This window comes from Asterias rubens, chromosome 12 (genome assembly GCF_902459465.1).
Source record: "Asterias rubens chromosome 12, eAstRub1.3, whole genome shotgun sequence".
Lineage (NCBI taxonomy): Eukaryota > Metazoa > Echinodermata > Asteroidea > Forcipulatida > Asteriidae > Asterias > Asterias rubens.
This window is the reverse complement of record NC_047073.1, coordinates 970,803-992,848: the sequence shown is the minus strand read 5'-3', so window position 1 is coordinate 992,848 and position 22,046 is coordinate 970,803. Positions and strand designations below refer to the sequence as shown.

At 37.2% G+C, this 22,046-nt stretch overlaps 1 protein-coding gene across 1 annotated transcript in view; it reads right to left on the bottom strand.

The window, feature by feature from the left end:
• The window catches only part of LOC117297670, a 44,553-nt gene that overhangs the window by 6,370 nt on the left and 16,137 nt on the right, over nucleotides 1-22,046 (bottom strand). The window contains exons 11-34 of the mRNA XM_033780818.1: nucleotides 21,249-21,518; nucleotides 19,744-19,986; nucleotides 15,258-15,515; nucleotides 14,127-14,399; nucleotides 13,503-13,751; nucleotides 13,149-13,394; nucleotides 12,262-12,534; nucleotides 11,834-12,076; nucleotides 11,184-11,441; nucleotides 10,388-10,660; nucleotides 9,761-10,009; nucleotides 8,862-9,107; nucleotides 8,257-8,529; nucleotides 7,827-8,069; nucleotides 7,212-7,472; nucleotides 6,396-6,668; nucleotides 5,772-6,020; nucleotides 5,418-5,663; nucleotides 4,532-4,804; nucleotides 4,102-4,344; nucleotides 2,657-2,917; nucleotides 1,841-2,113; nucleotides 1,214-1,462; nucleotides 267-512 (exon numbers count right to left, since the gene is read on the bottom strand). Coding sequence (XP_033636709.1) covers nucleotides 267-512; nucleotides 1,214-1,462; nucleotides 1,841-2,113; nucleotides 2,657-2,917; nucleotides 4,102-4,344; nucleotides 4,532-4,804; nucleotides 5,418-5,663; nucleotides 5,772-6,020; nucleotides 6,396-6,668; nucleotides 7,212-7,472; nucleotides 7,827-8,069; nucleotides 8,257-8,529; nucleotides 8,862-9,107; nucleotides 9,761-10,009; nucleotides 10,388-10,660; nucleotides 11,184-11,441; nucleotides 11,834-12,076; nucleotides 12,262-12,534; nucleotides 13,149-13,394; nucleotides 13,503-13,751; nucleotides 14,127-14,399; nucleotides 15,258-15,515; nucleotides 19,744-19,986; nucleotides 21,249-21,518 — 6,171 coding nt within the window. The remainder of the gene's footprint in view (nucleotides 1-266; nucleotides 513-1,213; nucleotides 1,463-1,840; nucleotides 2,114-2,656; nucleotides 2,918-4,101; nucleotides 4,345-4,531; nucleotides 4,805-5,417; nucleotides 5,664-5,771; nucleotides 6,021-6,395; nucleotides 6,669-7,211; nucleotides 7,473-7,826; nucleotides 8,070-8,256; nucleotides 8,530-8,861; nucleotides 9,108-9,760; nucleotides 10,010-10,387; nucleotides 10,661-11,183; nucleotides 11,442-11,833; nucleotides 12,077-12,261; nucleotides 12,535-13,148; nucleotides 13,395-13,502; nucleotides 13,752-14,126; nucleotides 14,400-15,257; nucleotides 15,516-19,743; nucleotides 19,987-21,248; nucleotides 21,519-22,046) is intronic.

Below are 22,046 nucleotides of genomic sequence, written 5' to 3'. Positions count from 1 at the left end.
CAGATAGAGTTTTTTTTTTTTACCGTCTTGCTATATATTGTACTACCGCAGAGTATTTTTTTTCGGATTTTGTTCAGGAGACTTCTCAGTTCTGAAAAGAACTGTCCTGCTTTTAACTACTATCTTGGTGGAAGGAAGACAATTGGCTGGGACTACTACTTCAGCTTATATGATAGTTCTTATCCTATGTGAATGGATTCTCTCCCTGGAGGTTGCCTGAAACCGGTTGCCTGTAAAGTGCCTCATGTGTCACATCCCGTACATACCATTGACAGTGACTTGGAAGGAACAAGTGCCATTGTTTCCTGAAGCGTCAGTGCCAGTGTAGGTGACTGTCAGCGTGTCACCGAGGTTGACTGAAGTGCCATTATCCACGTCTGATGTCAGATCAACCATAGCCGGGGTGTTTTCCATCACTGTTGGCAGGTCCCAGTAGACAATGGCAAAGGAACTGTTGAACTCTGTTGGATCGGTTCGATTGGCTGGACAGGCCAGTATAGGTGGCACATCGTCTAGAAACCAAAACAAAACATTGATAAGATTTCATTTACATCCTGTACAGTGCTTCAGAGTATATGGGATTTGGGGCATTGCATGGTGAGGTATCAATGCATGTTTGGTTTGCGGTAACACTAAGTTGGTATCTACTTGATGGATAGATTATGTTCTTTTGAGAATTTGTCTTGCCACTGCCGCAGATTAGATTTTCTGCTTATTAACTGCTACCTGGGTGAAAGGTAGGAAATCGGCCGGGACTACTACTTTAGCTTTAGTGGATCCAGGGGACTTCTCTTTAACTTCACTACCGCAAAGTGAGTTTTTGATGGTTTTAACGTGTTGACTAGCTTGCTCACGTCATCATAAAGGAAGTCCTGGAGTTATTCTCGCACATTCAAGGTTTTGTGCTTACAGGATTTATGAAATTGGGTCCTGGTGAGAAGCATTGCAGTTGTTGAAAGTAAAAAATAATTTAATAACAAGATTCATATAAAAGCAATGGTTGATAGCTTCTGTCACCTTACTTTAAAACATGAATGGAAAATGCTGAACGGATTTTTGCTGTTTTCTCAGCAAGTAGATACTGTTTTCAGCTGAACATTTCACATGAGACTTTTATCAAGTTTTTCTGGTTATTCTGCTCATAACACAGAATTGCGTTGACTGAAAACTTCAATCTATGACCGTTGCCTTAAAAAATGAATATTTGACCTACCTATTATAAGAACGGTGAAGTTACAATAGCCGACATTGCCGGAATAATCTGTAGCATTGTATTCCACAGTTTCTATAACATTGACAAAGAACGAGCTTGTGCCGTTGATATGGGATGCAGATATAACATCAATTTCCCCCGAGTTGTCAGTTACGACTGGCGGCGGCCATGTTGGTGTGCCGAATAGCTGTCCATGTGTTACGAGCATTTCAACGTTCTCTGGGCACGTCAAAATGGGGTCTTCGTTGTCTGGAAAAGGAACATAGATGAATCATATTCAAAGGGATGTTTTATGCTTCGTTTTTGAACAAAACAAATGAAACGCACATTCAAACACATACTTATTCCAAATCTGGCAATCAAAAAGAGTGACGATGACATGCTGGTTTTCAAATGTCCTCAAACTTGATAGTTTTTCAGACAGAATTAATTACATGAAGAACAGGTTTCTGTTTAATAATTTGATGAATTGAGTGCTTTTGAAAACTAAGAATGGGAAATAGTTTGTCTCACCGCCAAAAAGTATAATGTACTTTCCATTCTTTCACAGATTGATTTCAAAAAAATAAGGGATCCTACACATTTGTTGTGTCCTCTGTCATGGTATTCACAGTGTAAATCACCTACCTATAACTGTGATATTGAAATCACAAGTTGCATTGTTAGTAGAGTTGTCTGTAGCTAAGTACTGCACTAGATACGCCGACATCGAAAGGTTGAACAATACATTATCTCCAACACTGTACATCATACTGTCATAAATGACATCAATGACGGGGATGAATCCAGAGTTGTCGACAGATGACTCTTCCATTGGTAACGAAACTGTTGCATAATTCTTGCCAGAATCCGTATATACAGTCAGATTGCTAGGGCAGGTGATATTAGGCGATTCCATATCTGTAACAAGGTTTACAAGTACCATTGGCATTATAGTTTTTGCACTGATGTCGGATGCAAATATGGTCTGTCATTATTTGGCAGTCAAATTGTACAAACATACATTGTGTGTGTCTCACCAGGCATGTGTCGTTAAAAATTTGAGTAGTAAAGTTCTTTCTTCCCTGCTGTCTGAGTTCTGAGTCCTACCCACCGAGTCCTACAGTCCCCTTTTGTCTGAGTTTAAGTTCTACCGAGTCATAGGCCCCCTTTGTCTGAGTTCTACCGAGTCATAGGTCAAAGTTGGCCAGAAGATATGGTCCTTGAATATGAAGACAATGAAGTCCAAAAAGTAACAAAAGGCCAGAAGATATGACCCTCAAAGTTGATTAAAAAATTAAAAAAGGATGTAATGGCAATAAAAAGATATGGCCCTTAAACAAAAATACAAAAAAAGATGAATAAATTATTCATAATAGAATGAAAATTTGTGTAACATTGATGTGACTACAGAACTGTAATTACTGTCCATATAAAGAATACTATGCATTCAGAATACGTTACCTTGTACAGTAATGTTGAACAAGCATATTGAATGCAGATTGTCTGGACTATCTTGATCTATAGCAACACAAGCTACATCCTCATGAAGACCAATTGGAAGATACTCTCCATCAAACATTACAGAGGGGCAATTTACAGTCACATGGCCACCAGAGTTGTCTGTGGCAGTAGGGACTGTGTAGGTAACATACGCCGTGGGTTGACCAACAGATGTGAAAAAGTGGAGGTCTGGACAACTGTCAAACACAGGAGGCTCATTATCTAAATTAGAAATAAATATTTCATGAAATTATTAATATTTAATTGATCTACAAAATAATGAAAACTCAATTGTACTGAATGACAGGCGACTCATAAATAGTGATTTCAAAACAGTTTGTAATTTTGATCATTCTGACAAACATTTTCACTCAAGTCAAAGATGTTTTTTGAAAATGTCAAGGTGGTCAAACCATGAATATGTCAGAGTCAAGTGACCATCGTGTGATGAAGTCAGAAGAAGCTTGATATTCAATAAAGAATTATTTAATTTAATTAAGTCCCTTGGTTTTTCCTTATTTCGTGAAAACTTCACGCTAAATTGTTTTTGTGTATATACTTGTATATTTATTTAATGTTTGTTTTAGCAGTATTTATTGCGCTTCTTTATTAATGTGGTTAAGTGATGTATGTTGTTGTTTGTTGAATAAACGGAGTAGAATAACTCCACTCGAACAAAACAAAAAAAACAATTATCAGTTAAGATGGCTATGTACAAGAATGAATTCATTGTGACACAATTCAAACACTACCAAAAAAAAAAAAGTTTCTACACTGTTCTTTTTTAAACATATTTTTATTTTTAGAAACAATGATACAATATTAAAGACTAATACAAATTAAACTATTTGTTGGTTTTGTACTTAACTTAAAATTCACTTCTGCAATGTATTACAAATCAATTCCATTACACTGTTTTCATTAAGTACACCATACAACCAAACAAAACAATTTTCATCAATATTGGTCATGAATATTGGTCATGGCATGAACATAGATTACAGTAATAGTAACATTTCTTTACACCTGTGTATGTATGCATTCGCAATTTCTGCTTTTCTTGTTGCCATGTTTGCATTTTTAATAAACCAATAATAATAATTAATAATAATGATAATAAATTATCTGCATGCTTTCGGAGGGATCTCTCTGGAGGACTAGAACTGGTACAAACTTTGGAATAAATAAATTTAAAGATTAAAACTAATGTTTATTAAAATGATGATCCTATCTTGTACTTTTAAAGTAAGACTTAACCGTTACATACTTGAGCTGAAAATTGTAACAGTGAATGAAAGTGCAGTAATTGGTGAATATTGGAAAGTAAAATTGAAGACTGCTATATACATATACTATGCATCATCATGTGTAGGTAATTGTAACAGATTTGATGAGAAAATATTTACCTATAATTTGGATGGTGAAGTTGCAATAGTTAATGTTGTTACTGCTATCTGTTGCGTTATAGATCACAACATGCGAACCAATGTCGAAGGTAGATCCTGAATTTACATCTCCCAAGAACGTAACGTCCTGTCCAGAGTTGTCTGTGACAATAGGTTCAGACCAGACGACAGTGCCATATGGCAAAGTGGGGTCGGTATTATTGACTATATTTTCAGGACACGTTATGTTTGGAGCCTCTTCATCTGAAAATGGGAAATAGACAACAAATATTTAGCAATAATTCTTCAATTTTTATAACTTATTTTTGAATTGGCCTTAATGCAATACAATAGGCCTGGGCCCTATCTGTGTAATAACAGCTATTGATTACCGATTACTTTTAAGGCAATTTCAAGAAAGAAAATCAAATCAGAACAAAACTCAATGTACCTATTACAGTGAAGTTGGTCCAACAAGTAGCATTGTTCATGGCAGCATCCGTAGCAATGTACAACACTTGATGTGTAGACGTTTCCAAACTGAACATAGCGCTTTCACCGACGTTAAACACTGAATTATCAAATTCTATTGTGATGGTGGGTGAGTCTCCAGAGTTATCATAGGAATAGGCTTCAGGAGGTAGGGCAAATGTAGAAAAGTCCTGACCAAGATCTGTAGTAATTGTTTGATTGACTGGGCAATCAATTTGTGGAGGCTCCGTATCTGGAAAGAAATGTTTGACAGACCGACTTTACTTGTATAAAATATTTAAAAATATATATAAATATAAAATATGTAACCCTCCAAGCCTCAGTTTGTGACAAACAAAATATCTTAGGCTTGTTTGTTATATCTCAGCATATTCAAAACAAGGTGTAATGTGTTCATTGCCTCATCTACATGTACATGAAATAATAAAGATAAAATTGATAATAGTTTTCAAAATATAAGATTTCTATCTGAGTGTAGATCTGCTTTTAAAACAATTAATTTTGACCCTTGTTTTAACAATTATTTCTTGGGAGTTGTCCCAGTCAGTAAAAGTACATATATAACCCTTCCATCCCATCTCTCCTGCCTGTAAAATACACATTCCAAACCCTGGTTTGGTGGACAACCTACAAGTAGCATTAAAGCCATGTAACACAAGGCAAATTTTACAGGTAACTTGGAAGCAACCAACTGCAGTGCATGCTACAAAACAACCTTGACTACTTTTTCAAACAGTGTCTTATGATCACCAAGAATAAAATGAGAACATTCAAATGTGAATAGATTCTCTTCTTGGAAAAACTGTTGCCTGTAAATTGCTCGGTGTGACACGACCCTTACTTACCATTGACAGTGACTTGGAAGAAACAAGTGGCATTGTTTCCTGAAGCGTCAGTGCCAGTGTAGGTGACTGTCAGCGTGTCACCGAGGTTGACTGAAGTGCCATTATCCACGTCTGATGTCAGATCAACCATAGCTGGGGTGTTTTCCATCACTGTCGGCAGGTCCCAGTAGACAATGGCAAAGGAACTGTTGAACTCTGTTGGATCTGTTCGATTGGCTGGACAGGCCAGTATAGGTGGCACATCGTCTAGAAAAAAGAAACATTGATAAGATTTCATTTTCATCCTGTACAGTGCTTCCGAGTATATAAGATTTGAGGCATTGCATGGTGAGGTATCGTTAATATTTGACCTACCTATTACAAGAACAGTGAAGTTACAGTAGCCGACATTGCCGGAATAATCTGTAGCATTGTATTCCACAGTTTCTATAACATTGACGTAGAACTTGCTTGTGCCGTTGATATGGGATGCAGATATCACATCAATTTCCCCCGAGTTGTCAGTTACGACTGGCGGCGGCCATGTTGGTGTGCCGTATAGCTCTCCGTGTGTTACACGCATTTCAACGTTTTCTGGGCACATCAGAATGGGGTCTTCGTTGTCTGGCAAAGGAACATGGATAAATCAAATTTAAAGGGATGTATGCTTCGTTCTTGAAAAATAAAAAATGTAACTTTAATTCAATAATATTTGAAAACAACAATTTTGTTTATAACAAATTAAGCGCACATTCATACAAATGCTTATTCCAAATCTGGCAATCAAAAAAAGTGCTGATGACACCCTGGTTTTCAAATGTCCTCAAATTTGACAGTATTTCAGACAGAAATAATTCTCTGAAGAACCATTTTCTATTTTATAATTTGATGCTTTTGTAAACACAAATTGATTTCCAAATAATCAGGGATCCTAAACTGTTGTTTTTTCCTCTGTCATGGTGGAATAGTAAAATGGTATTCACAGTGTAAATCACCTACCTATAACTGTGATATTGAAATCACAAGTTGCATTGTTAGTAGAGTTGTCTGTAGCTAAGTACTGCACTAGATACGCCGACATCGAAAGGTTGAACAATACATTATCTCCAACACTGTACATCATACTGTCATAAATGACATCGATACTGGGGGTTAATCCGGAGTTGTCGACAGATGACTCTTCCATTGGTAACGAAACTGTTGCATAATTCTTGCCAGAATCCGTATATACAGTCAGATTGCTAGGGCAGGTGATTTTAGGCGATTCCATATCTGTAACAAGGTTTACAAGTACCATTGGCATTATAGTTTTTGCACTGATGTCGGATGCAAATATGGTCTGTCATTATTTGGCAGTCAAATTGTACAAACATACATTGTGTGTGTCTCACCAGGCATGTGTCGTTAAAAATTTGAGTAGTAAAGTTCTTTCTTCCCTGCTGTCTGAGTTCTGAGTCCTACCCACCGAGTCCTACAGTCCCCTTTTGTCTGAGTTTAAGTTCTACCGAGTCCTAGGCCCCCTTTCTCAGAGTTCTACCGAGTCATAGGTCAAAGTTGGCCAGAAGATATGGTCCTTGAATATGAAGACAATGAAGTCCAAAAAGTAACAAAAGGCCAGAAGATATGACCCTCGAAGTTGATTAAAAAATTAAAAAAGGATGGAATGGCAATAAGAAGATATGGCCCTTAAACAAAAATACAAAAAAAGATGAACAAATTATTCATAATAAAATGAAAAATTTTGTAACATTGATGTGACTACAGAACTGTAATTACTGTCCATATAAAGAATACTATGCATTCAGAATACGTTACCTTGTACAGTAATGTTGAACAAGCATATTGAATTCAGACCGTCTGGACTATCTTGATCTATAGCAACACAAGCCACATCCTCAAGAAGACCAATTGGAAGATACTCTCCATCAAACATTACAGAGGGGCAATTTACAGTCACATGGCCACCAGAGTTGTCTGTGGCAATAGGGACTGTGTAGGTAACATATGCCGTGGGTTGACCAACAGATGTGAAAAAGTGGAGGTCTGGACAACTGTCAAACACAGGAGGCTCATTATCTGAAGTGGAAACATCACATCATAAAGTTTTTTAATAAGAAAAATAATAATAGCATGAGCGAAAATAAATGTGTCTTAGATATCTAACTCTTCATAATTGATTCTGGTATGTTTTTAAGATTCAGTGAGTTTTTAGATGAAAACAATTCTCTGAAGGATCGGCATTGGTTGGAACTTGATGATGAAATGAATAACTTTTATTCCCTGATCCAATCTTGTACTTTTAGCTAAACATTAAAACAGTGAGAGTGCAATATAAATCAAATATTAGAAAGTAAACTGGAAGACTGCCATATATAAATACTATGCATCATCATGTGTGGGTTGTCACAGATTTGATGAGAAAATATTTACCTATAATTTCGATGGTGAAGTTGCAATAGTTAATGTTGTTACTGCTATCTGTTGCGTTATAGATCACAACATGGGAACCAATGTCGAAGGTAGATCCTGAATTTACATCTCCCAAGAACGTAACGTCCTGTCCAGAGTTGTCTGTGACAATAGGTTCAGACCAGACGACAGTGCCATATGGCAAAGTGGGGTCGGTATTATTGACTATATTTTCAGGACATGTTATGTTTGGAGCCTCTTCATCTGAAAATGGGAAACAGACAACAAATATTTAGCAATAATTCTTCAATTTTTATAACTTATTTTTGAACTGGCCTTAATGCAACACAATAGGCCTGGGCCCTATCTGTGTAATAACAGCTATTGATTACCGATTACTTTTAAGGCAATTTCAAGAAAGAAAATCAAATCAGAACAAAACTCAATGTACCTATTACAGTGAAGTTGGTCCAACAAGTAGCATTGTTCATGGCAGCATCCGTAGCAATGTACAACACTAGATGTGTAGACGTTTCCAAACTGAACATAGCGCTTTCACCGACGTTAAACACTGAATTATCAAATTCTATTGTGATGGTGGGTGAGTCTCCAGAGTTATCATAGGAATAGGCTTCAGGAGGCAGGGCAAATGTAGAAAAGTCCTGACCAAGATCTGTTGTAATTGTTTGATTGGCTGGGCAATCAATTTGTGGAGGCTCCGTATCTGGAAAGAAATGTTTGACAGACCGACTTTACTTGTATAAATTATAAACACAGTGGAAAAAAACTCGGCAAGATTTGTCTGCAGAAATCTATCCTTTTGAATTTCTACAGTATGGAATCAGGTTTGACTACTTGTTTCTTGAGGCATTGCTTGGTGAGGAATCAATATGTAATATTTGGTTTGCAATATCACTAATTGTGAATCTACATGTACTTGCCAGGTAGAGTTTTTTTTTTTACTGTCTTGATTGAACTACGGGGGAGTATATTTCTTTGGATTTTGTCCAGGAGACTTCTCAGTTCTGAAAAGAACTGTCCAAGATCTTTACATACCATTGACAGTGACTTGGAAGAAACAAGTGCCATTGTTTCCTGAAGCGTCAGTGCCAGTGTAGGTGACTGTCAGCGTGTCACCGAGGTTGACTGAAGTGCCATTATCCACGTCTGATGTCAGATCAACCATAGTTTCGGTGTTTTCCATCACTGTCGGCAGGTCCCAGTAGACAATAGCAAAGGAACTGTTGAACTCTGTTGGATCGGTTCGATTGGCTGGACAGGCCAGTATAGGTGGCACATCGTCTAGAAACCAAAACAAAACATTGATAAGATTTCATTTTCATCCTGTACAGTGCTTCCGAGTATATGGGATTTGGGGCATTGCATGGTGAGGTATCAATGCATATTTGGTTTGCGGTAACACTAAGTTGGTATCTACTTGCTGGGTAGATTATGTTCTTTTGAGAATTTGTCTTGCTACTGCCGAAGATTAGATTTTCAGTATTTGGAAGACTTCTTAGTTCTGCTTATTAACTGCTACCTGGGTGAAAGGTAGGAAATCGGCCGGGACTACTACTTTAGCTACTACCGCCGAGTGAGTTTTTCATTGGTTTCACTGGAGTTATTCTCGCACATTCAAGGTTTTGTGCTTACAGGATTTATGAATCTGGGTCCTGGTGAGAAGCATTGCAATTGTCGAAAGTAAAAATAATTTAATAAAAAGATTCATATAAAAGCAATGGTTGATAGCTTCTGTCACCTTACTTTAAAACATGAATGGAAAATGCTGAACGGATTTTTGCTGTTTTCTCAGCAAGTAGATACTGTTTTCAGCTGAACATTTCACATGCGACTTTTATCAAGTCTTTCTGGTTATTTTGCTCATAACACAGGATTGCGTTGAATGAAAACTTCAATCTATGACCGTTGCCTTAAAAAATAAATATTTGACCTACCTATTATAAGAACGGTGAAGTTACAGTAGCCAACATTGCCGGAATAATCTGTAGCATTGTATTCCACAGTTTCTATAACATTGACGTAGAACGAGCTTGTGCCGTTGATATGGGATGCAGATATAACATCAATTTCTCCAGAGTTGTCAGTTACGACTGGCGGCGACCATGTTGGTGTGCCGAATACCTGTCCATGTGTTACGAGCATTTCAACGTTCTCTGGGCACGTCAAAATGGGGTCTTCGTTGTCTGGAAAAGGAACATAGATAAATCATATTTAAAGGGATGTTTTATGCTTGGTTTTTGAACAAAACAAATGAAACGCACATTCATACACACACTTATTCCAAATCTGGCAATCAAAAAGAGTGACGATGACATGCTGGTTTTCAAATGTCCTAAAATTTGATAGTATTTCAGACAGAATTAATTACATGAAGAACAGGTTTCTGTTTAATAATTTGATGAATTGAGTGCTTTTGAAAACTAAGAATGGGAAATAGTTTGTCTCACCTCCAAAAAGTATAATGTACTTTCCATTCTTTCACAGATTGATTTCAAAAAAATAATGGATCCTACACATTTGTTGTTTCCTCTGTCATTGTATTCACAGTGTAAATCACCTACCTATAACTGTGATATTGAAATCACAAGTTGCATTGTTAGTAGAGTTGTCTGTAGCTAAGTACTGCACTAGATACGCCGACATCGAAAGGTTGAACAATACATTATCTCCAACACTGTACATCATACTGTCATAAATGACATCGATACTGGGGGTTAATCCAGAGTTGTCGACAGATGACTCTTCCATTGGTAACAAAACTGTTGCATAATTCTTGCCAGAATCCGTATATACAGTCAGATTGCTAGGGCAGGTGATATTAGGCGATTCCATATCTGTAACAAGGTTTACAAGTACCATTGGCATTATAGTTTTTGCACTGATGTCGTATGCAAATATGGTCTGTCATTATTTGGGAGTCAAATTGTACAAACATACATTGTATGGGTCTCACAAGGTATGTGTCGTTAAAAATGTGAGTAGTAAAATTCTTTCTTCCCTGCTGTCTGAGTTCTGAGTCCTACCCACTGAGTCTTACAGTCCCCTTTTGTCTGAGTTTAAGTTCTAACAAGTCCTAGGCCCCTTTTGTCTGATTTTAAGTACTACCGAGTCATAGGTCAAAGTTAGCCAGAAGATATGGTCCTTGAATATGAAGACAATGAAGTCCAAAAAGTAACAAAAGGCCAGAAGATATGACCCTCGAAGTTGATTAAAAAATTTAAATGGCCCTTAAACAAAAATACAAAAAAAGATGAACAAATTATTCATAATAAAATGAAAATTTTTGTAACATTGATGTGACTACAGAACTGTAATTACTGTCCATATAAAGAATACTATGCATTCAGAATACGTTACCTTGTACAGTAATGTTGAACATGCATATTGAATTCAGACCGTCTGGACTATCTTGATCTATAGCAATACAAGCTACATCATGAAGACCAATTGGAAGATACTCTCCATCAAACATTACAGAGGGGCAATTTACAGTCACATTGCCACCAGAGTTGTCTGTGGCAGTAGGGACTGTATAGGTAACATATGCCGTGGGTTGACCAACAGATGTGAAAAAGTGGAGGTCTGGACAACTGTCAAACACAGGAGGCTCATTATCTGAAGGGAAAACATCACATCATAAAGTTTTTTAATAATAAAAATAATAATAATATGAGATAAAATGTGCCTTAGAAATCTAACTTTTGAGGATTGGTACTGGTATGATTTTAAGATTCAGTGAGTTTTTAGAAGAAATCAATTCTCTGAAGGATCAGCACTGGTTGGAACTTTAGAATGAATGAGTTTCAATAATGAAACTAGTCACTATTATTCTCTGATCCAATATTGTACTCCTAAAGCAAGATTTAACCATTCATACTTGAGCTAAAAATAGTAACAGTGAAAGTGCAATATATTGAGTATTTGAAAGTAAACTTGAAGACTGCCGTACACAAATACTATGCATCATCATGTGTGGGTTGTCACAGATTTGATGAGAAAATATTTACCTATAATTTGGATGGTGAAGTTGCAATAGTTAATGTTGTTACTGCTATCTGTTGCGTTATAGATCACAACATGCGAACCAATGTCGAAGGTAGATCCTGAATTTACATCTCCCAAGAACAGAACGTCCTGTCCAGAGTTGTCTGTGACAATAGGTTCAGACCAGACGACAGTGGCGTTTGGTAAACCAGGTTCAGTATTATTGACTATATTTTCAGGACACGTTATGTTTGGAGCCTCTTTATCTGAAAATTGGTAAAAGACAACAAATATTCAGCAATAATTTTACAATTTTTAACTTATTTTTGATTCGGCCTTAATGGAATACAATAGGCCTGGGCCCTATCTGTGTAATAACAGCTATTGATTACCGATTACTTTTAAGGCAATTTCAAGAAAGAAAATCAAATCAGAACAAAATCCAATGTACCTATTACAGTGAAGTTGGTCCAACAAGTAGCATTGTTCATGGCAGCATCCGTAGCAATGTACAACACTTGATGTGTAGACGTTTCCAAACTGAACATAGCGCTTTCACCGACGTTAAACACTGAATTATCAAATTCTATTGTGATGGTGGGTGAGTCTCCAGAGTTATCATAGGAATAGGCTTCAGGAGGTAGGGCAAATGTAGAAAAGTTCTGACCAAGATCTGTAGTAATTGTTTGATTGACTGGGCAATCAATTTGTGGAGGCTCCGTATCTGGAAAGAAATGTTTGACAGACCGACTTTACTTGTATAAAATATTTAAAAATATATATAAATATAAAATATGTAACCCTCCAAGCCTCAGTTTGTGACAAACAAAATATCTTAGGCTTGTTTGTTATATCTCAGCATATTCAAAACAAGGTGTAAATGTGTTCATGGCCTCATCTACATGTACATGAAATAATAAAGACAAAATTGATAATAGTTTTCAAAATATAAGATTTCTATCTGAGTGTAGATATGCTTTTAAAACAATTAATTTTGACCCTTGTTTTAACAATTATTTCTTGGGAGTTGTCCCAGTCAGTAAAGGTACATATATAACCCTTCCATCCCATCTCTCCTGCCTGTAAAATACACATTCCAAACCCTGGTTTGGTGGACAACCTACAAGTAGCATTAAAGCCTTGTAACACAAGGCAAATTTTACAGGTAACTTGGAAGCAACCAACTGCAGTGCATGCTACAAAACAACCTTGATTACTTTTTCAAACAGTGTCTTATGATCACCAAGAATAAAATGAGAACATTCAAATGTGAATAGATTCTCTTCTTGGAAAAACTGTTGCCTGTAAATTGCTCGGTGTGACACGACCCTTACTTACCATTGACAGTGACTTTGAAGAAACAAGTGGCATTGTTTCCTGAAGCGTCAGTGCCAGTGTAGGTGACTGTCAGCGTGTCACCGAGGTTGACTGAAGTGCCATTATCCACGTCTGATGTCAGATCAACCATAGCTGGGGTGTTTTCCATCACTGTCGGCAGGTCCCAGTAGACAATGGCAAAGGAACTGTTGAACTCTGTTGGATCGGTTCGATTGGCTGGACAGGCCAGTATAGGTGGCACATCGTCTAGAAAAAAAAAACATTGATAAGATTTCATTTTCATCCTGTACAGTGCTTCCGAGTATATAAGATTTGAGGCATTGCATGGTGAGGTATCATTAATATTTGACCTACCTATTACAAGAACAGTGAAGTTACAGTAGCCGACATTGCCGGAATAATCTGTAGCATTGTATTCCACAGTTTCTATAACATTGACGTAGAACTTGCTTGTGCCGTTGATATGGGATGCAGATATCACATCAATTTCCCCCGAGTTGTCAGTTACGACTGGCGGCGGCCATGTTGGTGTGCCGTATAGCTCTCCGTGTGTTACACGCATTTCAACATTTTCTGGGCACATCAGAATGGGGTCTTCGTTGTCTGGCAAAGGAACATGGATAAATCAAATTTAAAGGGATGTATGCTTCGTTCTTGAAAAATAAAAAATGTAACTTTAATTCAACAATATTTGAAAACAACAATTTTGTTTATAACAAAATAAGCGCACATTCATACAAATGCTTATTCCAAATCTGGCAATCAAAAAAAGTGCTGATGACACCCTGGTTTTCAAATGTCCTCAAATTTGACAGTATTTCAGACAGAAATAATTCTCTGAAGAACCATTTTCTATTTTATAATTTGATGCTTTTGTAAACACAAATTGATTTCCAAATAATCAGGGATCCTAAACTGTTGTTTTTTCCTCTGTCATGGTGGAATAGTAAAATGGTATTCACAGTGTAAATTACCTACCTATAACTGTGATATTGAAATCACAAGTTGCATTGTTAGTAGAGTTGTCTGTAGCTAAGTACTGCACTATATGTGGCGACATCGAAAGGTTGAACAATACATCATCTCCAACACTGTACATCATACTGTCATAAATGACATCAATGACGGGGATGAATCCAGAGTTGTCGACAGATGACTCTTCCATTGGTAACGAAACTGTTGCATAATTCTTGCCAGAATCCGTATATACAGTCAGATTGCTAGGGCAGGTAATATTAGGCGATTCCATATCTGTAACAACGTTTATAAGTACCATTGGCATTTAGTTATAGACCCTTGCATTGATGTTATACATAGCTATGGTCTGCCATTTTGTTAGAAGCCAAGTGCGAGTCTGGGCCCTCCCTGCCTAACCGAGTGCCCCCTTTTATTTGAGTCCCAGTCTTAGTTGGGAAAAAGGTACCCTTACGGGGAGTAGTGTTGAGTGAGATGAATGAGAGGGTTCATACAGACTCTTCATTTTCCCCAGGAAAGTTGCGCCAAGTCTGACACGACAATGGGTAAGCAGTGGGGTACAGATTCTCCGGAAGAATCCTGGGGATTTTATTTAGTAGGCACTGGCAGTGGGAATCGAGGTTCAGTAAAAGAATCCTGTAATAGCACTTATTGGTTTCTCTCCCTGCATTTAATCTGTGAGGTTCAAATTCTAACAGGGGCTAGGACCTTTCATGTTCCAATCCAATTAGGTTTTCTCCTATCTTAAACCTGTCTCCTGAACTCTTGAAAACTGAACATATCTTTAGTACCAAAACCAGGGGCAAAATTTCACGAATGCACAGGGGGGGGGGCCACCGTTTTTCTAGGGGGAACTTCTGGCCAATTGAAACTGTAGTTTTTGCTTGCATTTGAAATCTAACTGGGGACCTACCACTCAAAAGTTTCATAAACAAGTCACCTTTTTAGCACTCTCAGTACTAGTTTTGTGTGTTTATCCTGGGCTACTTTCAGCAAGATACAATGTTTTGACAATTTCAAACTCATGCCTAATAATTTGTTGTCTTTCTTCTCAGATATACATTATTTTGGCTCTGACACAACCAAATCCAAAACCCCAAAAATGGCTTTACAGAAAAAACTTTGTCCACTTACCTTGGATAGTAATGTTGAATATACAAGTAGTATATGGACTATCTTCATGCTCCTGATCAATGGCAATGCACAGAACTTGGTGTACTCCTTGATAAAGCAAGGCTCCATCAAATGCTACGTAGACGCAATTAACAGTCACGAGGTTACCAGAATTATCCATAGCATTTGGGACATCATAGGTGATATAAGCTGATGGTTCACCCGGGGATGTTGGGAAGGTGATATCAACACATGCAGGAAACACAGGAAACTCGTTATCTGTGAAAAAAAAAAAAAAAAGGTTTAGTCCAATCCTGTCATCCTTGCACTCTGATTTCCTTGGTAGAATTTTGGTCAGAAAAAAATAGTATGTAGATTTTCAAAACTTACTTGATCCTAAAAAAAAAAAGACAACATTTTACAAGTTTTTAGGATTTTCGTGTAAGGATTTATTACCACTAACTTCTTTAAACAAAATACGAGAATAAATAAAAAATACCACATAATCCTACATGTTTAAAAAAACTTACGTAAACACCCTCTTAAATAATATTTGTTAACATTTTAATTGCCTTACCCTACACAGACCAACTAAATGAGGGCTTTTGTCACCTAAGGCAAGTTTGACACCAACTACACTCCATTTAAAAGGAACACTTTATAAAGAGACATTTTGCTGATATGTTATTGTAATACTATCCCATTAGTAATTGACATATTTGTTCTTTCAAATTGTCTGAATCTCATTAGCTACCTGTGAAATGCCTTGCATGAAAAAATAAAACATAATGTCTAGCTGTCTGTGTACTCTTGATAGTTAATACTAGGCCAATTTGAGTAGACTCTAAACAATAAAATATGTCGGTGCAAGTTCTCCTGAGATTGGAATGGTTATGAGCTCCTTGCATAAAATAACAAAAAAAATGTTTTGAAAAGATAACTACAGGGCATAGTGTCCTTCTGGCCACCGGGCATGTGGCCCTCCAACGCAGTGCAATAATGCATGACCATGAGCCACAAGGCATCCCAAAGAATAATTTTAAAAAGGTTCTTTAAAAAAAAAGACTCAAATGGTTCTTCAAAAGCAAAATCACATCAGATTTTTCCCACAACTTACACACAACTGAAATGTTGTTTTGTTTACAAAAACATGTAGAATGTTCATAAGGAAAACATCTGAAAGAGTCATTTCAGAAGGTGAGCTTTTTTTTTACCTTTGTGCTTGCGTGGACATAGATCAAGTGTCATGGCTGCTACGGGCATTTTGGTACAAGCTACTCGCTATGGTAACTAAGGATAATAATTTGTCATTTATCACTGAAGCATTCAATTATTTGAACTGTCCAAACTGAAAAGCACCAAACAATTAGAATTCTTTTAAAATCAACCAATCATGTGAGCATTTTAACCTGAGTGAAATATTTAACACCAAAACTAACAAGGGCATAATACCCAGCTTCGAATGCACATTATGAACAGAAACCCCAAAACAAAAATTATATTATTGGTTAAAAGAAGCAACTTGTTTGTGACATACACGACAACCCAAACCCCTACTAGTAAACATTCTACAAACCAGTTAGAGAGTACATCAGCCACAAGTCACTTGCACTGTCTGAAATGCCCATACTAGCCAGAAGATTTGACTATGCTATTCAACCCAAAAAGGTTGTGTCTTAAAGGCAGTGGACACTATTGGTAATTACTCAAAATAATTATTAGCATAAAACCTTACTTGGTAACGAGTAATGGGGAGCTGTTGTTAGTATAAAACATTGTGAGAACCGGCTCCCTCTGAAGTAACGTAGTTTTCGAGAATGAAATAATTTTCCACAAATTTGATTTTGAGACCTCAGAATTAGATTTTGAGGTCTCGAATTCAAGCATCTGATGAAAGCAACCAACTTCGTGTGACAAGGGTACTTTTTCTTTCATTATTATCTCGCAACTTCAATGACCAATTGAGCTCAAATTTTCACAGGGTTATTATTTTATGCAATTGTTGAGATACACCAAGTGAGAAGACTGGTCTTTGACACATACCAATAGTGTCCACTGTCTTTAACTTCAATTTCCTCAAGTTGATGAGAGATGAGAAGATGTTACAAAGAGGGTGCTGTGAATGAAGAAGGTGCATACAGTAGAGACGAGTGAGATACTATCTGAGGACATACAATAGAAGTATCAGTAGGAAAGGTTCAAAGGGGTTTGATTCCCTTTGTAGATCAAGTTTGTGGCCATGACATGAATCCCTACTCACTGTGAATATAGAAGTATGTAATAATTTCCTGTATAAGGTTCAGCTTCATAGATAACTAGTCAAGTTTTTGAGAACAAAAATGTGAAAATCTCAGAGCAATGTTTTCAGGAGAGTAAAGTACATGTAAATCCATTGTTCATGCAACAACAATGTTAATGTCATTTTTGCTGGTAGTCTGTTCCTGCTTAAAGATAATTTTCTTATCACAGCGCATTATATTTTTCAGAACTGGGTCGGAATGGCCACAAAATAAAGACAAGACAACCAAGACGGTTAAGTACATAGCCTTGTAATAATTAAATCCCCAAAAGTGTTTTTTGTTTGAAAAGTAATTCTCTATAATGTTTTGTATATTTTGTTATTTTTCTGCCTCGTATCACTAGTTACGGAAGTAACTACCTTATCTTCATACCTTTTGTAATTTTGAATTAAGTTGTTTTGTACAGCGCTCTTAAACCAAAGTCACATGATCTTTATAAGTATTGTTGTTATCATTGTTATTATTATATGTGTATTTCTGATACAGCGAGTTCTGAAGTTAAGCAGATATGAGTTTACTGGGAACGTAATTTTTCTCAAAAGTTAAAGATGCAGATATATTTGGATATATATTACTATTTTTGTTCAAACTTGATGTGACTTACTACGAGCTGGAGACAAACACTTTACACATACTTTGACTCCAGCTGCAAACAAACATGTCAAGTCCATATGCTACTCATGGAAGACAAGATTTACAATCTAAAACTATTCTATTAAGTTCTGTGAACTATCTAGGCCTCCAAGGTTAAGAATTACCGGCTAACTATTATTTGTTAGGTGTTTGATGTTAAATACAGAAAGTGGTTCATATTACCTAACACTGCTGGGTCATCCTTTTGTCACCATCTTTAGTGTTCTTATTAGGTTGCTAAGGTGCAAAATAACATTTGCGTCGCTATGAACTGCTTCTCAAGAAACACAGCTACCGTGTCCTTTCTGTTGTGGCTAATTATCCCAAGGTGATGGATAACAGTGCGACTCGCATATGGAATTACTTGTACAGTAAACTGCAAAGTTTTTATGCGCTGTGCTTGTTCGTATGCACTGTCCGTCTGCAGTAACAATACAGGCGCCATTTAATGAACAATTCTTAAAGAACTTGAAAAAGAATACATCGTTGTATCATTCAAATATATCAATGTATCCTTCAAAAACATCGTTGTATTCTTCACATATATCCTTCAAATACATCACTGTATCAGCAACACAAAAAACTTTCTGAGTGATAGGCCTAAATGTAGTGTTCTTTCACATCTTTATATATTTTGTACACTTAATCTATGGCTTACCATCCTATCCAAAGGATAAAGCAATTATATTTAAGTGTCTTTACTATGGTGAAATGTCTTCACAGCAGTCGTCTGTGGTCAGTCCTGCTGGCTCTCAGAGCCACCAAACATGACTTTGCCTTGCTAACAGCTTTACCGTCTTACACCAGATTCGACCGAAATTGCTGACTTATAAATAAATAAAACAATAAATGCTGGTATTTATGAAGAAACACACCGGTTTCATTTCAGTATCTATTCCTGACAGTTTCTGACAAATATACTCACTGATAACTTCTCATTTTCATGCGTCGTATCGTTAACAAAATAAAATTCTATGGAAATGAGCTAAGCAGACCATGGTGCCGATGGTCTTTGCGCGCATACCAGCGACGACAATGCTGTTTATATGGCTTAAGCACGTGCACCAGCACTAATGTATTGCAATTTCGGCAGGATAACCATTTTCCCCGAGAATGCGCAGACATGTGGAGTCTTGCGTCAATGTGGTTGTAACTTGTATGCTATCAGGTCATGCACCGGTGTATTTCACCAATAGAGGGCGTTTACTCTTTTGCTCTTGCATTGTTTTGAAATGCCCTCTAGCATCCAATGTTTCTTGCGTTTATGTAGAACACAGAGTAACAAGTTAACAAAAAGCTTCAATTCTGTAAATTGGAGAACAATGCAGTTGTTTGTGTGTCGAACAGCATCGTGCGCTGTGTACATCATAAGATCGCAATGTGGGTCTACATTTCGCGGCATTTTTACTACGTTCGCGGTCAGAACCTTAGCTGGCACTAAATTTGGGCTAGTGACAACCCTGGGAATGAGTGTCACGACCGACGACCGAACCCAACTTGTGAACTTGACTTTGGTGGACAAGACTGCCCGGCCAAGACACAGAAACTTAATAAGGAGAGTAAAGATACCATACCTATGATTGTAACAGTGAAGTTGCACATCTCCACATTTCCACTTGCATCAGTAGCGTTGACAAATACAGTAGTATCACCGATAGGAAATTCAGACCCAGATGGCGTACTTTCGCCAACAGTGACATTCTGCCCAGAATTGTCGATGGGCATAATTGCTGACCAGTATACAATGCCATTGGGACTACCGGGAAGGGTATTGTTTGTCTTGTTCGATGGGCATGTCAACTGCGGAGGCTCTTTGTCTAACATAAAAACATAACACAAACTTTACTTATTAAGGCAATGGACAATATTGGTAATTACTCAAAATAATTATTAGCATAAAACATTTCTTGGTAATGAGTAATGGAGAGCTGTTGATAGTATAAAACATTGTAAGAAATGGCTCCCTCTGAATTAAGGTAGTTTTCAAGAAAGAAGTAATTTTCCACGAACTTGATTTTGAGACATCAGAATTAGATTTTGAGGTCTCGAAATCAAGCATCTGAAAGCACACAACCTCGTCTGACATGGGTGTCTTTTCTTTCACTACTATCTCGCAACTTCGACGACCAATTGAGCTCAAATTTTCACAGGTTTGTCATTATACGAATATGTTGAAATACACCAAGTGAAAAGACTGGTCTTTGGCAATTACCAATAGTGTCCAGTGTCTTTAATGTCTGTAGATGACGAAATGCCATATCAAAGCAGACCAGAATACTTTTGTCTTCAGCACCACAGTACTTAACAAAAAAAAGTTTCTCAAAATGTATTTTACAATCCAAAACTGCTGTACAACTTACCAGGCAAGTTTTTATTGTCAGTAGTTTTCAGAGTCAATGTTTACAGACTCTTTAACGATAAAAGTACTGGGTTCTTTTAAATAGAATTAAACAAGATACCAGACAGTTTTACGCTAGATTCTGAAGGATGGAGCAATTATGGTTTAAAGCGTCAAAGATACAAGTGCCACAACAGGATAATAATAATATAATAAGTCTTATATCAAAGTCTTATATAGTGCACGTATCTACCAAACAAGGTATTCAAGGCGCCGAGTACATACAAACTTTCAGAAAGATAGGTTATTGCAGTGATGAATTCTGAGACCCAATTAGTTAGGACCTTATAAGGGTTCAGAAGGTGCTACGGCACATACAGCAGCCACAGCCAGGAGCACCGGGTCGAACCCCTTCTCTTTTCGATAAGTGCACTGGGTTCTTTTACAGGCGTTACACAACACATGGGACCAACTGCTTTACGTCCCATCCGAAGGACGAAGCAATGGTTAAGTGTCTTGCTTGCGGACACAAGTGTCACGGCTGGGGATTTGAACCTACACTCTGCTGATCACAAACACCAGAGTTTGAATTCGCTGCTCTTAACCACTCAGCCACGACACCTCCAAACCAACACTCATGGAAACACACACACTTGAGTCCAGTGCATTATCTTCACCCGCCATGGTGCAAGTGTTCAAATATGTTCACTGTTTCTCAACAAAAAAATATCTTAAAATTACCTTGAACCACAACTACCGAATCACAAGTATTAGTCCTCGATGCAGGATCGCTGATGACATAAGTGAGCGTATAGGGCGAATCAGTCAGGTTGAACTGCACTTCTTCATTGACTGAGTATTCAACCCCTCCTATGGATACGCTGATGTTAAAGAACCCAGAGTTATCGGACATCTGAAGGGGTTCGGGTAAGAGGACTTCAGCGTAATCTTGTCTGAAGACAGTCGAAACTGTCATATTCTCTGGGCAAACCAGACTGGGGTCTTCGTCATCTGTGAGTCGAACAACAAAACAAAGTCAGTGTTAGTTTTGGTGTGACCTTACACTTTTAGACATACTCAGAGGGACCTCAGGTGGGATTTGAACCCACAACTGTTCACAATCTGTAATGATGTACTCAAGCCTATGAGGTGATGAGGCCAAAGTAAAATTGTACGTATCATTGACAACGTACACACTGCTATCTCCGATATTGATAGTGATGTTGTATAGCCCAGAGTTATCAAATGCATAATCAGGATAGGGAAACACGAATGTAGTGTCCAGCTGCCTGAACTCAGTCTTCATCGTAAAGTTTGCAGGGCAAGTTATGTTAGGGTTCTCATTATCTGTGGAGTTACAAATTAAATAAAAAAAATCATAAAGTTTCTCACTTTATTTCTTTATTTATTTTAAATCGTTAGACATACACAATGATTACAAGTTGGGAAAGGGGTTGTAACGGTTAAAACAAAAGTATAAAAACTGTCGGCAAGAGATGCGCAAAACCCAACGCTAAAAATATAATTATATAATATACA